At 44.2% G+C, this 25,996-nt stretch overlaps 1 protein-coding gene across 1 annotated transcript in view; it reads left to right on the top strand.

The window, feature by feature from the left end:
- DRC3 (dynein regulatory complex subunit 3) overlaps positions 1-25,996 on the top strand; it is a 68,927-nt gene that overhangs the window by 11,586 nt on the left and 31,345 nt on the right. Inside the window, exon 5 of the mRNA XM_080681699.1 lies at positions 192-358. Within this exon, the coding sequence (XP_080537825.1) occupies positions 192-358 (167 nt within the window). The remainder of the gene's footprint in view (positions 1-191; positions 359-25,996) is intronic.

Below are 25,996 nucleotides of genomic sequence, written 5' to 3'. Positions count from 1 at the left end.
GCGTTTGCCAACGTGTCCCAAGCCAGGAGGGTGAGGGGCAGAACTGGAGAGGGGTGGACAGTTTGACTCTATGCTCAGCTCTGTCAGACAACTTGGTGCTGGCTCAGAGAGCGTAGGTAGCCCAGACAGGTTTGGTTCAGGATGGTCCACCCCTAACGCATCACTCAGCCCTCTGGCCCCCTTCCTTCCAGACCTGTCCTTCAACAACATTGAGGCCATCGAGGGGCTGGACACACTGGTGAACCTGGAGGACCTGAGCTTGTTCAACAATCGCATCTCCAAGATTGACTCTCTGGACACCCTGGTCAAGCTGCAGGTGCTATCCCTGGGCAACAACCAAATCGGCAACATGATGAATGTGAGTGAGCTCAGGCCCAGGGCGGGACTGGGGTCAGGGTCTGTGCCAAGGGAAACACAAGGTCAGTCTTTTAGATCTTCCCCTTTCCTAGAAAAGCCAGAAACACAGCTTATTTCACAAGAGAAATAATGTAGTCATGGGCCATCTGTGGGTGCCAGTTTGTGCCTTGCCTTGGTGGGATCTCTTTCTTTCCCTGAGTCCCAGACTCACTTAACAAGCCTTTGCTGAGGCAAGGACCTGCTTGGTGGGGATATTTGGCCTATGCTCAGTGGGTACAGAGACCCACAGGTACAGTCCCTCAGGGATGCCCAGTACACATCTACATAATCAAGACACACAGTATAACAAGAAGCTGGTGTCCACCCTAGGGGGCCAGAGGTGTGTACATGTGAGGGGGCAGAGGTCACTGGTCATTTGGGGGAAGGTGGCTGCCCGCCCTGTCCATTCCCAAGATCCCAGCGGCTGGGGATGGGGCAGAGACAGGCCCACAGCTGGGAGCTGCTTCTTTAGCTGGCCAGTCAGTCCTGGGAGCTGTCCAATACCCTTTCAAGTTTCCTCTTCTGCTTCTATCAGTTAGATGGCCTGGGTCCAAACCCCAGCTGCATACCCTAAGGCTCGAGCCCTCTATGCCTCAGTTTCCTCATCTCTAAAATGGAGATAATGGCCATACCTCACCTGCCAGGAATCGAGTGAGATGATGAACATGAGTCACCTCATTCAGTGTGAGGCTGGAGTGAGTTCTTTTTTTCTTTTTCTTGTCACCCGAGGATATTTTTCCATTGATTTTTAGAGAGAGAGTGGAAGAGAGGGTCAGGCAGAGAGAAACATCAATGTGAAAGAAACACATCGACTGGTTGCCTCCTGCACCGAGCCCTGACCAGGGAGGAGTCTGCAACCAAGGTACACACCCTTGACCAGAATTGTACCTGGGACCCTTCGGTCTACAAGTCGATGCTCTATCCACTGAGCCGAACTGGCTAGGGCTGTTTCTTTTTATATATAAACTAGAGGCCCAGTGCATGAAATTCATACACGGGTAGGGTCCCTAGTGGCTGCCGGCTGCCAGCCACCTGCTGCCAGTCAGGGCCTCCCTTCCCCTGGCTGCCTGCCACCATTGCTGGCCAGGGTGGGGCCGGCCAGGGGGAGGGGCCACGGGCAGTTGTCTGGCCAGCCCCTCCCCTTGGTCAAACTCCCAGTCGAACTCCCGGTCAAGGGGACAATTTGCATATTAGGCTTTTATATTTTTATTGATTTCAGAGAGGAAGGGAGAAGGAGAGAAAAGCATCAATGATGAGAGAGAATCATTGATCAGCTGCCTCCTGCACAACCCCCACTGGGGAATCAAGCCCACAACCCAGGCATGTGCCCTGATCAGGGATTGAGCCATGACCTCCTGGTTCATAGGTTGATGCTCAACCACTGAGCCACACCGGCCGGGCTGGAGTACGTTCTTAACAAAGGGAGGACTGTCGCAGCTGAGATCCTCCCTGAGAAAGAGTCAAGAGAACGGAGGTGTCTTTTGAATCAGACGCATTAAACTATTATTGGAATTTTGCCCTTGAGCAGAAGGGAAAGGCTTCCTGGGAGGAGGCAGGCATGAACAAAGGCCAGGAGGGGCCCCTTCAAGGGGCCCAAGGTCAAGGACTGTGGTGCAGGGCAACAGAGGGAGCTGTGGAGGCTTTTGTGCTACTGTGTGTCCAGGGCAAGTCTGTGTTTGGAAGGAAACCCTGCCACCAGGAGGATGGCCTTGTCTTTGCCTGTGCTGTTTTTGCTGCCAGAAATGCACTCTCCTCTGTTTTTGAGTGACCAGCTTCCTCAGGTCGCAGAGACCTCTCAGTTCCCTAACTGAAAAAGGGCTCCCATAATTTCCTTCATGGTCCATCTGTATGTTTTTACTAGAGGCCCGGTGCACAAATTTGTGCACAGGTGGGATTTGGCAGGCCCTCCCCAATCTGTCCGATCAGGCTGGGCTGGGGAAGGGGCCCCAGGCGGTTGGTGGGCGGGCCCCGCCCCCTGGTGGAACTCCAGGTTGAACTCCCAGTCTAACTCCTGGTTGAGGGGATAATTTGCATACTAGCCTTTTATTATATAGGATAGTACTTACCCAAAAATGTAATTATTTTATTTACTTTAAAAAACACTCTTGCCCCCTGCCCCTAGAATGTAAGCTCCTGCTATAAAAGCAGGGACCATGTGGGCTTTGCTCCTCCTGCCTCCCCAACACCTGGCATGTGCATTTGTTGAATGAATACATAAATGGCTATAATAAATTTCTTCAGAAAAACATCTTAGATTTCTTTTCTACCTTTTGCATAGTACAGTGTCTAGGTATTCATAAGATGCTATCAAATGAAATACAGGCACACCTTGAAGATATTGTGGGTTCAGTTCCAGACCACCTCAATAAATGACAATAAATGAGTTATGTGAATTTTAGGTTTCTCAGCACACATAAAAGTTATGTTCACGTTAAGTAGTCTTAAGAGTCTATTAAGTGTGCTTAATAGCATCATGTCTAAAATAGTGTACATACCTTAATTAAAAAATACTTTATTGTGGAGGATTCCAAGATGGTGGCAGATTAAGTGGAAGCTACACTGACACTCTCCCAGGACCAAAATGGAATTACAACTATAATATAGAAAAACCATCCTGAATAATTAACTGAAGACTAGCTGGAGAGACCCTGATAACCAAGGACATAAAGCAGAGATCGCATAGAGATTGGTAGGAAGACACAAGAGTGCTGACTGGGCTCCCAAGGACAGCAGCTGAAGTTCTGGAGAGAGATATCAACTGTGGGGGGTTTCCACTGAGAACTCCTGGGTCTAAATACCAAGCTGGTCTCCCAGCCCAGAGCACCAGAACTGAGAAAGGTGTCCACATAACATCTGGCTGTGAACAGCAGCAGGGTTTCTATCTACCAGGAAGAGATGGCTGGAAATGCAGGCACTCTCTTAAAGGACCAACACACAAAATTTCATTATGCAGCCACTCACCTTGGGCTCTGGCAGAGGGAGGGCCAGACTAGAGCTGTGTAAGGAGAATCTAGGTTTAGGGGCTCTGTGGAGAGAGCTCAGAGAGCAGTTGACTGAATTCCTGTGCTGAGTCATTCCCCCATACTACAGAGGACATCTTGCTCAGGCATACTTTTGCCATCCAGGCAGCTTTTGCCTGGAGTGGGGAGTAACTATTCCCATCCATTGGAAAACCTCTCTCCCCATCCTGTGGAGTTTACGCCTTGAGCCTGAGGCTCATTAAGAGTCGGAGAATAACAGCCTCTAGACAGAGGCGGTTCTCTGGGTGTTTTGAGTCTTTGCCAATCTTCTTCTTGGCACAGGGCTAGGAAAAGCAGACCTTGGTGTGCATCTTTGTCCTCTACAAATGCATCCAGCCCCAGCAGAGGGAGCCACAAGCTGTGGATTGCTGATAGCTCCAAACAGGATACTCAGGGCCACTCACAAACAGTGTCTGACATTGTCCTGCACCAGAGACCCTCCAAAAAGACTTGAGTCATAGCAGATCTATCTAATACATAAAAATAAACCCAAACAGGCAGCCAAAATGAAGAGGCAAAAACAAGCCCAAAATAAAAGAACAGGAGAATTCTCCAGAAGAAAAATTAAAAGTAATTTATCACATATAGAGTTCAGAATAATGATTGTAAGAATGTTCAACAGCATGAGAAAAGATGTAGGAACTATGAAAAATGACAAGTTGGAAATGAAGAATGGCATAGCAATAATAAAGAATACATTGGAGCCCTAGCCGGCTTGGCTCAGTAGATAGAGCGTCAGCCTGCAGACTGAAGGGTCCCATGTTCGATTCTTGCCAAGGGCACATGCCTGGGTTGTGGGCTCGATCCCCAGTAGGGGATGTGCAGGAGGCAGCCGATCAACAATTCTCTCTCATCATTGATGTTTTAATAAAGAAATATATTTATTAAAAAAAGAATACATTGGAAAGAATAAACAGCAGTTTAGAGGAACCCGAGGATCATATCAGTGAATTAGAAAAAATCAGAGAACCAACAAGAAAAAACAATTAAAGCCCCAGCTGGTTTTGCTCAGGGGATAGAGCCATTGGCCTGCTGACCAAAGGGTCCTGGGTTCGATTCCGGTCAAGGGCACATACCTCGGTTGCAGGCTCCTCCCCAGCCTGAGCCCTGGTTGGGGCGCGTGCAGAAGGCAACAAATCTATGTGTTTCTCTCACATAGATATTTCTCTCTGTCTTTCCCTCTCTCTTTCCCTCTCCCTAAAAATCAATGGAAAAAATATCCTTGGGTGAGAATTTAAAAAAATAAAAAACAAAAAACAGGACAGCCTAAGGGAGCTGTGGAACAACATGAAACATAACGATATCTGCCTCAAAGGAGTACCAGAAGGTGAAGAAACTGAGCAAGGGATAGAGAACCTGTTTGAAGAAATAATGGCAGAAAACATCCCTAACCTGGTAAAGGAAAAAGTCACACAAGTTTGGGAAGTATAGAGAGTCCCAAGCAAGAAGAACCCAAAGAGGCCCATGCCCAGACACATCATTATTAAAATGCCCAAAATTAAAGACAAAGAGAGAATCTTAAAGGAAGAAAAAGAAAAAAAAACCAAACTCTTAACTACAAAGGAGCTCCCATAAGGCTGTCAAGCTGATTTCTCATCAGAAACTCTACAGGCCAGAAGGGAATGGCATGAAGTATTCAAGGTAATGAAAAGCAAGGATCTGAAACCAAGACTATTCTATCTGGCAAGGCTATCATTAAAAACTAGAGGCCCAGTGCACAAAATTCATGCACGGGGGGGGGGGTGTCCCTCAGCCCAGCCTGCACCCTCTCCAATCTGGGACCCCTCGAGGGATGTCCGACGGCCCTCTCACAATCCAGGATGTTGGCTCCCAACTGCTCACCTGCCTGCCTTCCTGATTGCCCCTAACCGCTTCTGCATGCCAGCCTGATCACCCCCTAACCACTCCCCTGCCAGCCTGATTGATGCCTAACTGCTCCCCTGCCAGCCTGATTGATGCCTAACTGCTCCCCTGCCAGCCTGTTTGCCCCTAACTTCCCTCCCCTGCAGGCCTGGTCACCCCTAACTGCCCTCCCCTGCAGGCCTGGTCACCCCCAACTGATCTCCCCTGCAGGCCTGGGTCCCCCACAACTGTCCTTCCCTGAAGGCCCGGTTGCCCCCAACTTCCCTCCTCTGCTGGCCTGGTCGCCCCTAACTGCCCTCCGCTGCAGGCTTGATCGCCTCCAACTGCCCTCCCTTGCAGGCCTGTTCCCTCCCAACTGCCCTTCCCCTGCTGGCCTGATTGCCCACAACTGCTCTCCCTTGTAGACCTGGTCCCTCCCAACTGCCCTCCCCTGCTGGCCATCTTGTGGTGGCCATCTTGTGTCCACATGGGGGCAGCCATCTTATGTGTTGGAGTGATGATCAATTTGCATATTACTCTTTTATTAGATAAGATAGAGGCCTGGTGCATGGGTGGGGCCAGCTGGTTTGCCCTGAAGGGTGTCCCGGATCAGGGTGGGGTTCCCTTGGGGCATGGGGTGGCCTGGGCGAGGGGACTGTGGTGGTTTGCAGGCTGGCCACACCCCTGGCGACCCAAGCAGAGACCCTGGTATCTGGGACTTACTTATCTTCTATAATGGAAATTTTGTAGCCTTCAGGGGAGGCCAAGGCAGGCCAGGAAGTTTGGCTTCCTCCATCGCTGGGGAAACCCAAGCCTCCTGCTTGCTCTGTGGCTGCAGCCATTTTTGTTGGGATTTATTTATCTTCTATAATTGAAACTTTGTAGCATTGAGCAGAGGCCAAGGCAGGCCAGGAAGTTTGGCTTCCTCCATTGCCAGGGAAACCCAAGCCTCCTGCTTGCTCCATGGCCGCAGCCATTTTTGATGGGATTTATTTATCTTCTATAATTGAAACTTTGTAGCCTTAGCCAGCCAGGGTATTCAGGAAGCTTGGCTTCTTCCATTGCCGGGGAAACCCAAGCCTCCTGCTCGCTCTGTGGTCGCAGCCATCTTGGTTGGGTTAATTTGCATACTCGCTCCTGATTGGCTGGTGGGAATGGCTTGTGGTTGTAGTGGAGGTACAGTCAATTTGCATATTACTCTTCTATTAGATAGGATAGACCGTGAAATAAAGGACTTCTCAGTCCATAAAAGACCAAAGTATTTATCACCACCAAACTAGCACTGCAAGAAATGCTAAAGGGACTGCTGTAATAATAATAAGAAATATATCCTATCTAATAAAGAGTGATTTGCAAATTGACCTACCTCTGCTACAACCACAAGCCACGCCCACCAGCCAATCAGGAGCAAGTATGCAAATTAACCCAAAGAAGATGGCTGCAGCCACAGAGAGAGCAGGAGACTTGGGTTTCCCCGGCAATGGAGAAAGCCAAGCTTTCCGCCTGCTCTGGCCGGCCCAAGCCTTCACTCAAGGCTACAAAGTTTCAATTATAAAAGATAAATAGGGGAGAGGATCCAAGATGGTGGCGTAGGTAAACACCTAAACTGCTGCCTTGCACAACAATTTCAAAACAACAACTAAAAGACAAAACGTCTATCTCCCAGAACCACGGGAAAGCTGGCTGAGTGGAAGTTCTACAACTAGAAGGAAAGAGAAAACAGCATTGAGAGGTGCACAAGTGCTGAAAAGCTGAGGTACAGAGGCGCGCGCATCGGGCTGGTGACGGGTGACTGGGAGCGCTGCATTTTTTCAACCCGAAGAGAGACAAGCTCCCGATTACTCCGAACTCCAGTTTCTGGGGAGACGCGGGAGACCCAAACTCCTATGAGGAGAAGCTGGACTGTCTGCCATCGGGTTGGAAAGTGAGTGAGGCTTGCTTGCAGGGCTGCATGCAGGAATAATTGTTTACTGTGCTGGGGCGTGGGACTCGGAGACACTGTCGGAGACGCAGAGCCAGCTTACTGGCAGCCATCGCTGTTTGCCATGCCCTAGCCTAGTGACACCCTGAGACCCCACCCCGCACAATCTACAAACCCACCCAAGCTCCAAGCAGCGGCTTTAGCATATGAATGGCCTGCCCTATTGCAGCTTAACATAGCAAACTTGCAGCCCGGGTCAGACAGCTCCAAAACCTCCAAACCCCAAGCAAAGAGGAGAAAACTGTAGTTCTCGCTGTAGCTCCTGCTGGGTGGCCTCAGACAGTAGCTGACCTGCACCCCATTGGAGATCCAGAAGCCAGTGTACCTAGTGGTCAGTGTGAGACACCAGATTTCAACTCCTCACATCCATAAGTGACACATTCAAGAGGCAGACTCAGTGAGCACCAAAGCCCCACTGAAACAAGTCCTGCACCATAAGTGTGTCTCCAGCGCAGCAGTTCTTCCATTATAGACACAGCGGGTCCTCACAGCCAGTTGGCCTGGAGGTCAATTCCTTCCAGTGTACCAACAGCAATCAAGGCTTAACTACACCAAGACTTTGCACTCAGCCCACAAAGGGGTGTACCAAGAGCGTCCACCTCAGGTGATTGGGGAGGCTGAGCTACTGGCCCCTATAGGTCACCTACCACACAAAGCCACTCCATCAACACAAGGAAGCAGCCAGAATGCCGAGACAAAGAAACATGTCACGAATGAAAGAAGTGGAGGAAAGCAAACTACTGGATGACATAGAGTTCAGAACCACATTTATAAGGTTACTCAAGAATCTTCTAAAAACCGCCGAGAAACTTGATGCGACCTTCAAGGACCTTAATGAGTATGCCAAAAAAATGGAAAAGTACCATACAGAAATTAAGCATACACTGTCTGAAATAAAGAATATACAGAAACTCAACTGTAGATCAATGTACCCCAAGAATCAAACCAAAGATTTGAAATACAAGGAAGCAAAAAACACCCAACCGGAAGAGCAAAAAGAAAAAAGAATACAAAAATATGAAGATAGTGTAATAAGCCTCTGGGACAACTTCAAGCATTCCAACATCCAAATTATGGGGGTGCCAGAAGACAGAGAGCAAAATATTGAAAACCTATTAGAAGAAATAATGACAGAAAACTTTCCCTACCTGGTGAAAGAAATAGACTTACAAGTTCAGGAAGCTCACAGAACCTCATACAAGAGGAATCCAAAGAGGACCACACAAAGACACATCATAATTAAAATGCCAAGGGCAAAAGACAAAGAGAGAATCTTGAAAGCAGCAAGAGAAAAACGGTTAGTTACCTACAAGGGAGCACCCATACGACTGTCAGCTGATTTCTCAACAGAAACTATGCAGGCCAGAAGGGAGTGGCAAGAAATATTCAAAGTGATGAACAGCAAGAACCTACAACCAAGATTACTCTACCCAGCAAAGCTATCATTCAGAGTTGAAAGTCAGATAAAGAGCTTCACAGACAAGAAAAAGCTAAAGGAGTTCATCACCACCAAACCAGGATTACATGAAACGCTGAAGGGTATTCTTTAAGAAAAGGAAGAAGAAGAAAAAGGTAAAGATAAAAATTATGAACAACAAAATGACATCAAATACATACCTACCAACAAGTGAATCTAAAAACCAAGTGAATAAAAAAATCTGAAGAACAGAATGGACTGGTGAATATAACAGAATCAGGGACATAGAAAGGGAGTGGACTGACAATTCTCAGGGGGAAGGGGGTATGAGGGGTTCAGGAAGAGATTGGACAAAAATCTTACACCTATGGATGAAGACAGTGGCGGGGGGTAAGGGCATGGGGTGGGGTGGGGAATCAGGTGGAGGGGAGCTATGGGGGGGAAAAAAGAGGAACAATTGTAATAATCTGAACAATAAATATTTATTTTTTTAAAAAAGAAGATAAATAAATCCCAACAAAAATGGCTGCAGCAACGGAGCAAGCAGGAGGCTTGACTCCGCTCAAGGCTACAAAGTTTCAATTATAGAAGATAAATAAATCCCAGATACCAGGGCCTCCGCTTCGGCCGCCGGGGGCATTGGCCGTCCTGCAAACCACCACAGGTCCCTTGCCCAGGCTGCCCCACGCCCCAAGGGATCCCCCACGCTGACCCGGGACACCCTTCAGGGCAAACCAGCCGGCCCCCACCCGTGCACCAGGCCGCTATCCTATCTAATCCTATCTAATAAAAGAATAATATGCAAATTGACCATCACTCCAACACACAAGATGGCTGCCCCCATGTGGTCAAAGATGACTGTCCCCATGTGGACACAAGATGGCCACCACAAGATGGCCAGCAGGGGAGGGCAGTTGGGAGGGACCAGGTCTGCAACGAAGGGCAGTTGTGGGCGATCAGGTCAGCACAGGAGGGCAGTTGGGAGGGACCAGGCCTGCAAGGGAGGGCAGTTGGGGGCGATCAAGCCTGCAGGAGAGGGCAGTTAGGGGTGACCAGGCCAGCAGAGGGAAGTTGGGGGTGACCGGGCCTGCAGGGAAAGGCAGTTGGGGGTGACCAGGCCTGCAGGGGAGGGCAGTTAGGAGCAAACAGGCTGGCAGGGGAGCAGTTAGGCATCAATCAGGCTGGCAGGGGAGTGGTTAGGGGGTGATCAGGCTGGCAGGCAGAAGTGGTTAGGGGCAGTCAGGAAGGCAGGCAGGCGAGCAGTTGGGAGCCAGCAATCCTGGATTGTGAGAGGGATGTCCGACTGCCCGCTTAGGCCCAATTCTACCTGGATCCGGCCTAAACGGGCAGTCGGACATCCCTCGAGGGGTCCCCAATTGGAGAGGGTGCAGGCTGGGCTGAGGGATGCACACCCCCATGCACAAATTTCATTCACCGGGCCTCTAGTGTGTGTGTGTGTGTGTGTGTGTGTGTGTGTGTGTGTGTGTGTGTGTATAGAGAGAGAGAGAGAGAACGAGAACATAGACATAAAGAATTAAAATGGCAATAAGTAAGTACCTATCGATAATAACCTTAAATGTAAATGGATTAAATGTTCCAATCAAGAGATCTAAGGTAGTTGAATGTTTAAGAAAAGAAGACCCATATATTTGGTATCTACAAGAAACCCACCTCAGAACAAAGGACTCACACAGACTGATAGTGAAGGGATGGAAAAAATTTTTCAGGCAAATGGAATTGGAAAATAAATTTAAAAGCTAGGGTAGCAATACTTATATCTGACAAAAGAACTCAAAGTGAAGGCCATAATACTAAAGGGAGCAATTCAACAAGAGGATATAACTCTGGTAAACATATATGCACCCAATACAGGAGCACCCGAATACATAAAAAATAACCTCTGGAAGACATCAAGGGAGAGATTGACAGCAATGCAATCATAGTAGGGGACCTTAATACCCCATTGACACCACTGGATAAATCCTCTAAACAAAACATTAGCAAAGAAACAGCAATTCTAAATGACTCACTAGATCGATGGAATTAATTGACATCTTCAGAACATTTCACACCCAAAGCTACAGAATATACATTCTTCTCAACTGTACACTGGACATTTTCAAAGATAGATCACATATTGGGACATAGGCAAAGTCTCTTCAAATTCAAGAAGATAGAAATCATATCAAGCATCTTCTCAGATCCCAATGGCATAAAATTAGAAGTCAACTACAATAAAAATAGTGAAAAAAAATCAAGCACTTGGAGGCTTAATAGCATGCTATTAAACAATAATTGGGTTACCAAAGAGATCAAAGAAGAAATAAAAAGCATCCTGAAAACAAATGACAATGAAAACACAACAATCCAAAATCTATGGGACACAGTGAAAGCAGTCCCGAGAGGGAAGTTCATAGCTCTACATGCCTACCTCAAAAAAAAAAAAGAAAGAAAGAAAGAAAAAATGGTAATAAATTATTTAACCCTAAAACCTAAAGAATTAGAAAGAGAGCAACAAGAAAAGGCCAGAGTAAGTAGAAGGAAGGAAATAATAAAGATCAGAATGGAAATAAAATACATAGAAACAAAAAAACGCAAAAGGTCCATAAAACCAAGAGCTGGTTCTTTGAAAGGATAAACAAGGTTGATGAATCTCGGAAACCAAGATGGCAGCATAAGGTATACACCTGTACGTGCTGCCTCTCACAACCACACCAAAACTACAACTAAAAGACAAAACGTCTATCACCCAGAACCACGGGAAAGCTGGCTGAGTAGAAGTTCTACAACTAGAAGGAAAGAGAAAAGAACATTGAGATGTGCATAAGCGCAGAAAAGCTGAGGTACACAGGCGCGTGAATCGGGCTGGTGGTTAGTGATTGGGTGCACTGTTTCATTCAACACGAAGGGAGACACAGCTCCCCATTACTCTGAACTCCAGTTTCTGGCGAGACTCTGGGGACCCAGACCCCTACGGGGAGAAGCTGGATTGTCTGCCATCGGGTTGGAAAGTGAGGGTGGCTTTCTTGCAGAGCTGCATGCAGGAATCATTGTTTACTGCACTGGGGCGCGGGACTTGGGGACTTGGAAACGCGGAGACGCAGAGACGGCTGACTGGCGGCCATCACTGTTTGCCACGCCCTCGTGACTCCCTGAGACCCCGCCCCATCCAATTTACAAACCCACCCAAACTGTGCACAGCGGCTTTGGCATATAAATGGCCTGTCCTATTCCAGCTTAACCTAACAAACTGCAGCTCTGATCAGACCAGGAGAAATCTGCAGACCTCACTGTAGCTCCTGCTGGGTGGCCTCAGACAGTAGTTGACCTGCACGCCCTTGGAGATCCAGAAGCCAGTGTACCTAGTGGTCAGTGTGAGATGACACCAGATTTCAACTTCTCACATCCATAAGTGACACATTCAATAGGCAGACTCAGTGAGCACCAAAGCCCCACTGAAACAAGTCCTGCACCATAAGCGTGTCTCCAGCGCAGCAGTTCTTCCATTATAGACACAACAGGTCCTCACAGCCAATTGGCCTGGAGGTCAGTTCCTCCCAGTATAACAACAGCAATCAAGGCTTAACTACAAGAAGACTGTGCACTCAGCCTACAAAGAGGTGCACCAAGAGTATCCACCTCAGGTGATTGGGGAGGCTGAACCACTGGGCCCTATAGGTTACCTACCACACAAAGCTACTCCAGCAACACAGGGAAGCAGCCAGAATTTGGAGACAAAGAAACATGTCACGAATGAAAGAAATGAGGAAAGCAAACTACTGGACATAGAGTTCAAAACCACATTTATAAGGTTACTCAAGAATCGGCTAAAAACCTCTGAGGAACTTAGTGAGACCTTTAAATATCTTAATGAGAATGCCCCAAAAATGGAAAAGGACCAGTCAGAAATTAAGCATACGCTGTCTGAAATAAGGAATATACAGAAGTTCAACAGTAGATCAAAGAACCCCAAGAATCAAACCAAAGATTTGAAACATGAGGAAACAAAAAACACCCAACCAGAAAAACAAAAAGAAAAATAATCCAAAAATCTGAAGGTAGTGTAAGGAGCCTCTGGGACAACTTCAAGCATTCCAACATCCGAATTATAGGGGTGCCAGAAGAGAGAAAGCAAAATATTGAAAACCTATTAAAAGAAATAATGACAGAAAACTTTCCCTACCTGGTGAAAGAAATAGACTTACAAGTCCAGGAAGCGCAGAGAACCCCAAACAAGAGGAATGCAAAGTGGATCACACCAAGACACAGCATAATTAAAATGCCAAGGGCAACAGACAAAGAGAGAATCTTGAAAGCAGCAAGAGAAAAACGGTTAGTTACCTACAAGGGAGTACCCATATGACTGTCAGCTGATTTCTCGGCAGAAACTATGCAGGCCAGAAGGGAGTGGCAAGAAATATTCAAAGTGATGAATAGCAAGAACCTACAACCAAGATTACTCTACCCAGCAAAGCTATCATTTAGAATTGAAGGTCAGATAAAGAGCTTCACAAACAAGAAAAAGCTAAAGGAGTTCATCACCACCAAACCAGTATTATATGAAATGCTGAAGCATATTCTTTAAGAAGAGGAAGAAGAAGAAAAAGGTAAAGATAAAAATTATGAACAATAAAATGACAACAAATACATACCTATCAACAAGTGAATCTAAAAATCAAGTGAATAAAAAATCTGATGAACAGAATACACTGATGAATATAATAGAATCAGGGGCATAGAAAGGGAGTGGACTGACAATTCTCGGGGGAAAGGGGGTGTGAGGGGTGTGAAAGCGATTGGACAAAAATCTTACACCTATGGATGAAGAAAGTGGTGGGGGGTAAGGTCATGGGGTGGGGTGGGGAATCAGGTGGAGGGAAGCTATGGGGGAAGAAAAGAGGAACATATGTAATAATCTGAACAATAAAGATTTATTTTAAAAAAATGATGAATCTCTAGCCAGGCTCACCAAGAAACACAGAGAGAAGACCCAAATAAACAAAATCAGAAATGAAAGAGATGAAATAACAACTGATCCCACAAACATACAAAGGATTGTAAAAAAAAAAAAAAAAAAAAAATACTACAAACAACTCTACTCCAACAAAATGGACAACCTAGACAAAATGGATATATTCCTAAAAAAATACAAGTTTCCAAAACTCAATCAGGAAGAATAAAAAAAAAAACCTGAATAGGCTGATAACTACTGATGAAATTGAAGCAGTAATCAAAAATCTTGCAGCAAACAAAAGCCCTGGTCCAGACGGCTTCACAGGGGAGTTTTACCAAACATTCAAAGAAGAAATAAAACCTATACTCCTCAGACTACTCAAAAAAAATTCAAGAGGAAGGCACACTTCCAAGCTCTTTCTATGAAGCCAGCATTACCCTGATCTCAAAACCAGATCAAGGCACTACAAAGAAAGAGAATTACAGGCCAATATCCCTGATGGACATGGATGATAAAATCCTCAAGAAAATTCTACCAAATCAGATCCAGCATTATATTAGAAAGATCACACACCATGACCAAGTGGGATTTATTTCGGGTATGCAAGGTACAGTATCCACAAATCAATAAACATTATACAGAACGTAAACAAATTGAGAGACAAAAATCACATAATCATATCAATTGATGCAGAAAAAGCAATTGACAAAATCCAACACCCTTCCTTGATAAAAACACTCAGCAAAGTGGGTTAGAGGGATCATACCTCAACATAATAAAAGACATACATGACAAACCTACAGCCAACATCATACTCAATGGGCAAAAACTAAAACCATTACCCTTAAGAACAGGAACAAGACAGGGATGCCCACTTTCACCACTCCTGTTCGACATAGTACTGGAAGTGCTAGCCATAATAATCAGACAAGAAGAAAACATAAAAGGCTTCCAAATTGGAAAAGAAGAAGTAAAACTGTCCTTATTCGCAGATGACATGATACTGTACATAGAAAACCCTAAAGATACCATCAAAAAAATTACCAGACTTACTAAATGAATTTGGCAATGTAGCAGGATACAAAATTAACACCCAGAAATCTATGGCCTTTTTATACACCAATAATGAACTCACAGAAAGAGAAACTACAAAAAAAAAAAAAAAAAAAAAAAAGCCCATTTACCACTGCACCAAAAAAATTAAGATACTGAGGAATAAACTAAGGAGGTAAAAGACCTGTACTTGGAAAACTACAGGCCATTGAAAAAAGAGATAGAAGAAGATATAAACAAATGGAAGAATATACTATGTTCATGGATTGGTAGAATCAACATAATTAAAATGTCCATACTACCCAAAGCAATCTATAAATTCAGTGCAATCCCCATTAAAATACCAATGGCATATTTCACAAATCTAGAACAAACTCTCCAAAAATTCATATGGAATTTAAAAAGGCCCCAAATAGATGCAACAATCCTGAGAAAGAAGAACAAAGTTGGAGGGATCACAATACCAGGTATCAAGCTGTATTACAAAGCCACGTTTCTCAAAACTGCCTGGTACTGTCACAAGAACAGACATATAGACCAATGGAACAGAACAGAGAACCCAGAAATCGACCCAAGCCATTATATTCAATTAATATTTGACAAAGGAGGCAAGAGCATACAATGGAGTCAAGATAGTCTCTTCAATAAATGGTTTGGGAAAATTGGGCAGATACATGCAAAAAAAAAACAAAAAAAAAAACCCACACACAAAAAAAACCTCAAAATGGATAAAGGACTTAAACGTAAGATGGAAAACTATCAAAATCTTAGAAGAATCCATAGACAGCAAAATATCAGACATATGTCATAGCAATATCTTTACTGATACAGCTCCTATGACAATGGAAACTAAAGAGAAAATAAACAAATGGGAATACATCAAAATAAAAAGCTGCACAGCAAAAGAAACCATCAACAAAATAACAAGAGAGCCCACTGCATGGGAAAACATATTTGCCAATGTTATATCTGATAAGGGTTTAATCTCCAAAATTTATAGGGAACTCATACAAATTAACAAAAGGAAGATAAAAAATCCAATTTTAAAAAATGGGCAAAGTACCTACATAGACACTTTTTGAAAGAGGACATACAGAAGGCCAAGAGACATATGAAAACATGCTCAAAGTCACTAATCATCTGAGAGATGCAAATCAAAATGACAATGTGGTACCATCTCACACCTGTCAGAATGGCTATCATCAACAAATCAACAAATGACAAGTGCTGGTGAAGATGTGGAGAAAAAGGAACCCTCATGCACTGCTGGTGGGAATGCAAACTGGTGCAGCCACTTTGGAAAACAGTATGGAGTTTCCTCAAAAAATTAAAAATGGAACTCCCATTTGACCCAGTAATCCCACTTCTAGGAATATAGCCCAAGAAATCAGAAACACCAATCAGAAAGGATATATGCATGCCTATGTTCATAGCAGCACAATTCACAATAGCTAAGATTTGGAAACAGCCTACGTGCTCATCAGCAGATGAGTGGATTAAAAAACTGTGGTACATCTATACAATGGAATACTACGCTGCTTTAGAAAAGAAGGAATTCTTACCATTTGCAGCAGCATAGATGGACCTGGAGAGCATCATGCTAAGCAAAATAAGCCAGTCAGAGAAAGATAAATATCACATGATCTCACTCATTTGTGGAATATAATGAACAACATAAACTTATGAACAAAAAGAGAACCAGAAAAAAATATATTTTAGAATACAATAGAAGTAATCCTGTTATTTGCAGATATTTAATATTTCCTACAACTTTTGTGATAGTATAATATGTTAGTACAGTTTTGGTAATATTATTTAAAATCTTTTTTCTTGAGAACCAAGATGGCGGCGTAGGTAAACACCTGTACTTGCTGCCTCTCACAACCACATCAAAATTACAACTAAAAGAACAACTATCATCCAGAACCACAGGAAAACTGGCTGAGTGGAAGTACTACAACCAGAGAGGTAAAGAAGAAAGTGCATTGAGACTGGTAGGAGGTGTGGAGGTGAGGAATGGGCTGGCCCCCGGGTGTGCTGCTTTTTTAATCTGGAGGGAGATACAAGCTCCCACTTGCTCTGAACTCCAGTGGCAGGCAAGACTCTGGGGGACCCAGACACATATAGGGAGAAACTGGACTGTATGGCATTGGGGCAGGAATGTGAGGGCGGCTTTCTTTCAGACAGAGGTGCTCACAGCGGTCATTGTTCCTGTGCTGGGACATCTCTGGTGCAGGGCTGACTGGCAGCCATTGCTGCTTGCTCAGCCCTGGTGATTCCCAGAGACTCCACCCCACCCAATTTACAACCTCACCCAAGCTGTGTGCAATGGCATTTGCATATGAATAGTCTGTCCTTTCTCAGCCTAAAACCTGTCAAACAGGCAGCAGCTGGGACAGGGAGCTCCAAAGCTATCAAAAGAAGGACCAAGGCCAGCAGCACCAGCCTGCCTTGCTTCACAGCTGGGCCTCATCTGAGCACTTCCAAACCCGATACAAAGAGGAGGAATCTGCAGATCTCTCTGTAGCTCCTGCTGGGTGGCCCCAGGCAATGGCTGACTTTGCACCTCCTTGGAGATCCAAGAGCCAGTGTACCCAGTGGTCAGTGTGAGACCATACCAGATTACAACTCTTCCTGTCCATAAGTGACACACTCAAGCGGCAGACTCAGTGAGCACCAAAGCCCCACTGAAGCAAGTCCTGCCCCATATGGGTGTCTCCCGCACAGCAGCTCTTCCATTGTAGACACAGCTGGTCCTCACAACCAATTGGCCTAGAGGTCAATTCCTCCCAGTGACATCAACAGCAATCAAGGCTTAACTACAACAAGACTGTGCACATAGCCCTCAAAGGGGTGCACCAAGAGTGTCCACCTCAGGTAATTAGGGAGGCTGAGCCAGTGGGCCCTGTAGGACACCTACCACACAAGGCCACTCTATCAACTCAAGGAGACTTAGCAGCTACCCAATACAGGCAGTCCTCGGGTTACATCAGACTCGGCGTATGTCGTTTCATGGTTACGTCGCCATCTCCATTTATTTATTTTTTTAAAAAAATTCTGTCATTTTGACGTATGTACACATGTGCTTTATGTTTTTTATTATTTATTTACCACAAGTAAAGGTCAGAAATTGTTATCTTTTAATTTTTTTTTTTTTTTACTGTTTCACTTCATTACTGCTGTGTATGTGCTCCATGTGAGTGACGTAGGTGCTTATGTAGGTGGGTTCTGACTCACAGCAAAAATGGCGTTATGTCGCGCCGTAGGAACGGATCTCTGATGTAACCCGAGGACCTACTGTACATAGAAACAAACACCGGGAAATAGCCAAAATATTGAGACAAATAAACATGTTACAAATGAAAGAAATAGAAGAAAGCAAAATACTGGATATAGAGTTCAAAACCACAGCTATAAGGTTACCTAAGAGTCTTCTAGAAACCTCTGAGGAACTTAGTGAGAATACCAAAAAAATGGACCAGTCAGAAATTAACCATACACTGACTGAAATCCTATCTAATAAAAGAGTAATATGCAAATTAACCATCACTCCGCTACACCCACCAGCCACGCCCACCAGCCAATCAGGAGCGAATATGCAAATAAACCCAACCAAGATGGCTACAGCCACAGAGAGCAGGAGGGAGGCTTGGGTTTCCCCGGCAATGGAGGAAGCCAAGCTTTCCGCCTGCCCTTGCTGGCCTAGGCCTCCACTCAAGGCTACAAAGTTTCAATGATAGAAGATACATAAACCCAAACAGAAATGGCGGCAGCCACGGAGCTGGAAAGAGCAGGAGGCTAGGGTTGCCCCCAGCGATGGAGGAAGCCAAGCTTTCCGCACACCCTGGCCGGCCCAGACCTCTGCTTAAGGCTACAAAGTTTCAATTATAGAAGATACATAAATCCCAATAGAAATGACTGCTGCCATGGAGCAAGCAGAAGGCTTGGCTCCGCTCCAGGTTACAAAGTTTCAATTGTAGAAGATAAATAAACCCCAGATACCAGGGCCTCCACTTAGGTCACCAGGGGGCGTGGCCGGCCTACAAACCACCACAGGCCCCTCACCCAGGCTGCCCCACGCCCCAAGGAAACCCCTACCCTGATCCGGGACACCCTTCAGGGCAAACCAGCCGTCCCCCACCCGCGCACCAGGCCTCTATCCTATCTAATAAAAGAGTAATATGCAGATTGACCATCACTCCAACACACAAGATGGCTGCCCCCATGTGGTCAAAGATCCTGCCCCCATGTGGACACAAGATGGCCACCACAAGATGGCCAGCAGGGGAGGGCAGTTGGGGGCGATCAAGCCTGCAGGGGAGGGCAGTTAGGGGTGACCAAGCCAGCAGAGGAGGGAAGTTAGGGGCAACCAGGCCTGGGTGAAAAGCAGTTGGGAGAGACCCAGGCCTGCAGGGGAGAGCAGTTGGGGGGAACCAGGCCTGCAGGGGAGAGCAGTTGGGGGGAACCAGGCCTGCAGGGGAGAGCAGTTGGGGGGGACCAAGCCTGCAGGGAAGAGCAGTTGGGGGGGGGCCCAGGCCTGCAGGGGAGAGCAGTTGGGGGGGACCAAGCCTGCAGGGGAGCAGTTAGGGGCAATCAGGCTGGCAGGGGAGTGGTTAGGGGGGTGATCAGGCTGGCAAGCAGAAGCGGTTAGGGGCAATCAGGAAGGCAGGAAGGCGAGCAGTTGGGAGCCAGCAGTCCTGGATTGTGAGAGGGATGTCTGACTACCCGTTTAGGCCCGATCCCGGGATCGGGCCTAAACGGGCAGTCGGATATCCCTCAAGGGGTCCCCAATTGGAGAGGGTGCAGGCTGGGCTGAGGGACACCCCCCTCCCCTGTGCATGAATTTCGTGCACTGGGCCTCTAGTAAAGAATAATATACAGCCCTAGCTGGTTTGGCTCAGTGGATAGAGCATCAGCCTGCAGACTTATGGGTTCCAGGTTCGATTCTGGCCAAGGGCACTTGCCCGGGTTGTGGGCTCAATCCCCCCAGTGGGGGATGTGCAGGAGGCAGCCAGTCAATGATTCTTTCTCATCACTGATGTTTCTATCTCTCTAGCTCTCCTTTCTTCTCTGAAATCAATAATAATAATAAAAAGAATAATATACAAAGATTCAGCAGTAGACTAGAGGGTCCCAAGAATCAAGTCAAAGATTTGAAATACAAGGAAGCAAAAAACACCCAACCAGAAGAGCAAAAAGAAAAAAGAATACAAAAATATGAACATAGTGTAAGAAGCCTCTGGGACAACTTAAAGCATTCCAACATCCGAATTATGGGGGTGCCAGAAGAAGAGAGAGAGCAAGATACTGAAAACCTATTTGAAGAAATAATGACCGAAAACTTCCCCCACCTAGTGAAAGAAATAGACTTACAAGTCCAGGAAGCGCAGAGAACCCCAAACAAAAGGAATCCAAAGAGGACCACACCAAGACACATCATAATTAAAATGCCAAGAGCAAAAGACAAAGAGAGAATATTAAAAGCAGCAAAAGAAAAACAGTTAGTTACCTACAAGGGAGTTCCCATATGACTGTCAGCTGACTTCTCAACAGAAATTATGCAGGCCAGAAGGGAGTGGCAAGAAATATTCAAAGAGATGAATAGCAAGAACCTACAACCAAGATTATTCTACCCAGCAAAGCTATCATTTAGAATTGACAGTCTGATAAAGAGCTTCACATACAAGAAAATCTAAAGGAGTTTGTCACCACCAAACCAGTATTATATGAAATGCTGAAGGGTATTCTTTAAGAAGAGGAAGAAGAAGAAAAAGGTAAAGATAAAAAATTATTAACAAAGTGACAACAAATACATATCTATCAACAAGTGAATCTAAAAATCAAATGAATAAAAAATCTGATGAACAGAATAAACTGGTGAATATAATAGAATCAGGGGCATGGAAAGGAAGCAGACTGACAATTCTTGGGGGAAAGGGGGTGTAAGGGGTGTGGGAAGAGATTGGACAAAGATCTTACATTTATGGATGAGGACAGTGGGGTGCAAGGGCCTCGGGTGGGGTGGGAACTGGGTCGAGGGGAACTATGGGGGGGGGGAAGGAGGAACATCTGTAATCTGAACAATAAAGATTAAAAAAATAAAATCTTTTTTCTTGAAATATTAATGTTTATTGCATGTAACATTATTATATTTTAAATTGTTTTTCTTGAAATATTAATGTTTATTGCATGTAAATGTCTAATTATTTTGTATCTACAATCTGATATAGATTTATTTTGTATACTGTAAAAAAATCAAATAAAATGAAAAAAAAAAACACAACTTACACAGAGAAAAAGTAAAAGATTTTTAAAAGGACTGTGGTACATATACACAATAGAATACTGTGCTACTGTAAAAAAGAAGGAACTCTTACCATTTGCAACAGCATAGATGGACCTGGAGAGCATTATGCCAAGTGAAATAAACCAGTCAGAGAAAGATAAGCATCACATGCTCTCACTCATTTGTGGAATATAATGAACAACATAAACTGATGAACAAAAATAGATCAAGACATAGAAACATTAAAAATCTTACACCTATGGATGAAGACAGTGGCGGGGGGTAAGGGCATGGGGTGGGGTGGGGAATCAGGTGGAGGGGAGCTATGGGGGAAAAAAAGAGGAACACGTGTAATAATCTGAACAATAAATATTTATTTTTTTAAAAAAAGACATAGAAACATTGAACAGACCATCCAACATCAGAGGGAAGGGAAGGGACGGGGAGTAAGAGATCAACCAAAGGACTTGTATGCATGCATATAAGCATAACCCATGGAGAGAAACAGTAGGGGGTGAGGGCATGTGCTAGGGGGTAGGAATGGCCAGAGAGAGGTCAATGTGGCTATTCTAACAAACTAGACAATCTGGAGGATATGGACACATTCCTAGAAAAATACAACCTTCCAAAACTTAGGAAGATTCTAAAAATCTCAATAGGCTGATAACTATGGAAGAAATTGAAGCAGTCATCAAAAAGCTTCCAGCAAACAAAAGCCCGGGGCTAGACGGCTTCACAGGGGAGTTTTAGTAAACGTTCAAGGAAGAACTAAAAACTATCCTCCTCAGACTATTCCAGAAAATTTAAGAGGAAGGAACACTTCCAAGCTCCTTCTATGAAGCCAGCATCACCCTAATACCAAAACCAGATAAAGATAACACTATGAAAGAGAATTATAGGCCAATATCCCTCATGAACATAGATGCCAAAATCCTCAACAAAATTCTAGTAAATTGGATCCAGCAGTACATCAGAAAGATCATACACCATGACCAAGTAGGATTTATCCCAGAGATGCAAGGATGGTACAATATTCACAAATCAATAAATGTGATACATCACATAAACAAATTGAGAGATAAAAATCACATAGTCATATCAATTGATGCAGAAAAAGCATTTGACAAAATCCAACACCCTTTCTTGATAAAAACTCTCAGCAAGGTGGGAATAGAAGGATCATACCTCAAAATAAGATAAGCCATATATGACAAACCCACAGCCAATATTATACTCAATGGGCAAAAACTAAAACCATTTCCCCTAAGAACAGGAACAAGACAGGGATGCCCACTCTCACCACTCCTGTTCGACATAGTACTGGAAGTACTAGCCATTGTGATCAGACAAGAAGAAGAAATAAAAGGCATCCAAATTGGAAAAGAAGAAGTAAAACTGTCCTTATTCGCAGATGACATGATACTGTACATAAAAAACCCTAAAGACTCCATCAAAAAATTATTAGACTTAATAAATGAATTCAGCAATGTAGCAGGATACAAAATTAACACCAAGAAATCTATGGCATTTCTATACACCAATAGTGAACTTACAGAAAGAGAGACTAAAAAAGCAATCCCATTTACCATCGCACCAAAAAAATTAAGATACCTAGGAATAAACTTAACTAAGGAGGTAAAAGACCTATATGTGTAAAACTACAGGACATTGAAAAAAAGAGATACAGGAAAACATAAACAGATGGAAGAACATACCATGGTCATGGATTGGTAGAATCAACATCATTAAAATGTCCATACTACCCAAAGCAATCTATAGATTCAATGCACTCCCCATTAAAATACCAATGGCATATTTCACAGACCTAGAAAGAACTCTCCAAAAATTCATCTGGAATAAAAAAAGATCCCGAATAGCCACAGCAATCCTGAGAAAGAAGAATAAACTAGGAGGGATCTCAATACCAGATTTCAAGCTGTATTACAAAGCCACTGTTCTCAAAACAGCCTGGTACTGGCACAAGAAGAGACATATAGAACAATGGAATAGAATAGAGAACCCAGATATCCACCCAAACCACTATGCTCAATTAATATTTGACAAAGGAGGCATGAACATACAATGGAGTCAAGACAGTCTCTTCAATAAGTGGTGTTGGGAAAATTGGACAGATACATGCAAAAAAATGAAACTAGATCACCAACTTACACCATACACAAAAATAAACTCAAAATGGATACAGGACTTAAACATAAGACGGGAAACCATAAAAATACTAGAGGAATCCACAGGCAGCAAAATCTCAGACATATGCCAAAAGAACTTCTTCACTGATACTGCCCCTAGGGCAATGGAAGCCAAAGAGAAAATAAACAAATGGGACTACATCAAAATAAAAATCTTTTTCACAGCAAAAGAAACCATCAACAAAACAACAAGAAACCCCACTGTATGGGAGAACATATTTGCAAATGTTATCACTGATAAAAGATTTAATCTCCGCCGAAACCGGTTTGGCTCGGTGGATGGAGCGTCGGCCTGCGGACTGAGGGGTCCCGGGTTCGGTTCCGGTCGGGGGCATGTGCCTTGGTTGCGGGCACATCCCCGGTGGGGGGTGTGCAGGAGGCAGCTGATCGATGTTTCTCTCTCATCGATGTTTCTAGCTCTCTGTCCCTCTCCCTTCCTCTCTGTAAAATATCAATAAAATATATTTAAAAAAAAAAAAGATTTAATCTCCAACATCTACAGGCAGCTTATACAACTTAATAAAAGGAAGATAAATGATCCAATAAAAAAATGGGCAAAGGACCTAAATAGAATCTTTTCAAAAGAAGACAGAAGGAAGGCCAAGAGACACATGAAAACATGCTCAAAGTCACTATCCAAAAGATGCAAATCAAAACGACAATGCGGTACCATCTCACACCTGTCAGAATGGCTATCATCAACAAATCAACAAACGACAAGTGTTGGTGAGGATGCGGAGAAAAAGGAACCCTCGTGCACTGCTGGTGGGAATGCAGACTGGTGCAGCCACTGTGGAGAACAGTATGGAGTTTCCTCAAGAAACTGAAAATGGAACTCCCATTTGACCCAGTAATCCCACTTCTAGGAATATATCCTAAGAAACTAGAAACATCAATCAGAAAGGATATATGCACCCCTATGTTCATAGCAGCACAATGTACAATAGCTAAGATTTGGAAACAGCCTAGGTGCCCATCAGCAGATGACTGGATCAGAAAACTATGGTACATCTATACGATGGAATACTATGCTGCCATAAAAAAGAAGGAATTCTTATCATTTGGAGCAACCTGGATGGAATTGGAGAACATTATGCTAAGTGAAATAAGCCAGTCAATGAAAGAAAAATACCACATGATCTCACTCCTTTGTGGATAATAAAAAACATTATAAACTGATGAACAAAAAGATAGATACAGAGGCAGTAAAGCATCAAACAGACTGTCAAATTACAGCGGGAAGGTTAGGGGGAGGTGGGGGAAATAAGAGATCAACCGAAGGACATATATGAATGCATATAAGAATAACCAACAGATGCAAAACATTGGGGGATGAGGGCATGTATGGGAGTGGGGTGGGGGTGGGGGGGGCAATGGTAAGATATGTACACATATAATTCCTTAATAAAAAAAAATTTAAATAAAAATAAAAGAAAAAAAAGAAGGAGTTCTTACCATTTGCAAAAACATGGATGGACCTGGAGAGCATTATGCTAAGTGAAATAAGCCAGGCAGAGAAAGATAAATATCACATGATCTCACTCATTTGTGGAATATAATGAACAACATAAACTGATGAACAAAAACAGATCCAAAGACAGAGAAACATCGATCAGAATGTCAAACCTCAGGAAGGTAGGGGAGATCAACCAAAGGAGTTATATGCATGCATATAAGCCTAATCAATGGACACAGACAACAGGGAGGTAAGGGCATGAATGGAGGGGTGGGGGGTAATGGGGGAATAAGGACACATATGTAATACCTTAATCAATAAAGAAATTTTTTTAAAAGATTAAAAAAAAAAAAGAATTAAAATGGCAGAGGAGAAACCAAGATGGCAGCATAGGTAAACACCTAAACTGCTGTCTCACACAACAATTTCAAAACTACAACTAAAAGACAAAATGGACATCATCCAGAACCACAGGAAGGCTGGCTGAGTGAAAATTCTACAACTAGAAGGAAAGAGAAAAGCACACTAAGACTCAGAGGAGCTGCAGGAGGCAGAGGTACTGAGGCACGTGCGGAGAGGACTGGCAACTGAGTGTGCGGCTGGCTTTCTCAACCGGGAGGGAGACAAAAGCTCCTGACTGCGCTGAACTCCAGTTCCAGGTGAGACTCTGGGGACCCAGACTCATACGGGGTGAAACTGGACTATCAGGAAAGAGAAAAGTACACTGAGACTCAGAGGAACTGCGGAAGGCAGAGGCCTACCTCAAAAAATAAGAAAAATTTTAATAAACTAACCCTACAACTAAAAGAGAACAAGAAAAGCCCATAGTAAATAGAAAGAAGGAAATAATAAAGATCATAGTGGAAATAAATGACATAGAGACTAAAAACAAAAGATCAATGAAACCAAGAGCTGGTTCTTTGAAAAGATAAACAAGGTTAATGAACCTTTAACCAGACTCATCAAGAAAAAAAGAGCCCTCGCTGGTTTGGCTCAGTGGATAGAGCATTGGCCTGAGGACTGAAAGGTCCTGGGTTCAGTTCCGGTCAAGGACACATGTCTGGGTTGTGGGCTTGATCCCCAGTGGGGGGTATGCAAGAGGCAGCCAATCAATGATCCTCTCTCATCATTGATGTTTCTGTCTGTCTCTCCTTCTCCCTTCCTCTCTGAAATCAATAAAAAAAATATATTCTTTAAAAAGAAACAAGGAAAGTGGACCCACATAAACAAAATTAGAAATGAAAGAGGTGAAGTAACAACTGACACCACAGAAATACAAAGGATTGTAAGAAAATACTATGAACAACTATATGCCAACAAGCTGGACAATGTGAATGACATGGACAAATTCCTAGAAAAATACAATCTTCCAAAACTGAATCAG

The sequence above is a fragment of the Plecotus auritus genome, assembly GCF_963455305.1.
Source record: "Plecotus auritus genome assembly, chromosome: 7".
NCBI lineage: Eukaryota > Metazoa > Chordata > Mammalia > Chiroptera > Vespertilionidae > Plecotus > Plecotus auritus.
Note: the sequence above shows the minus strand (reverse complement) of the source record. Positions and strands in the feature narration are given on the sequence as shown.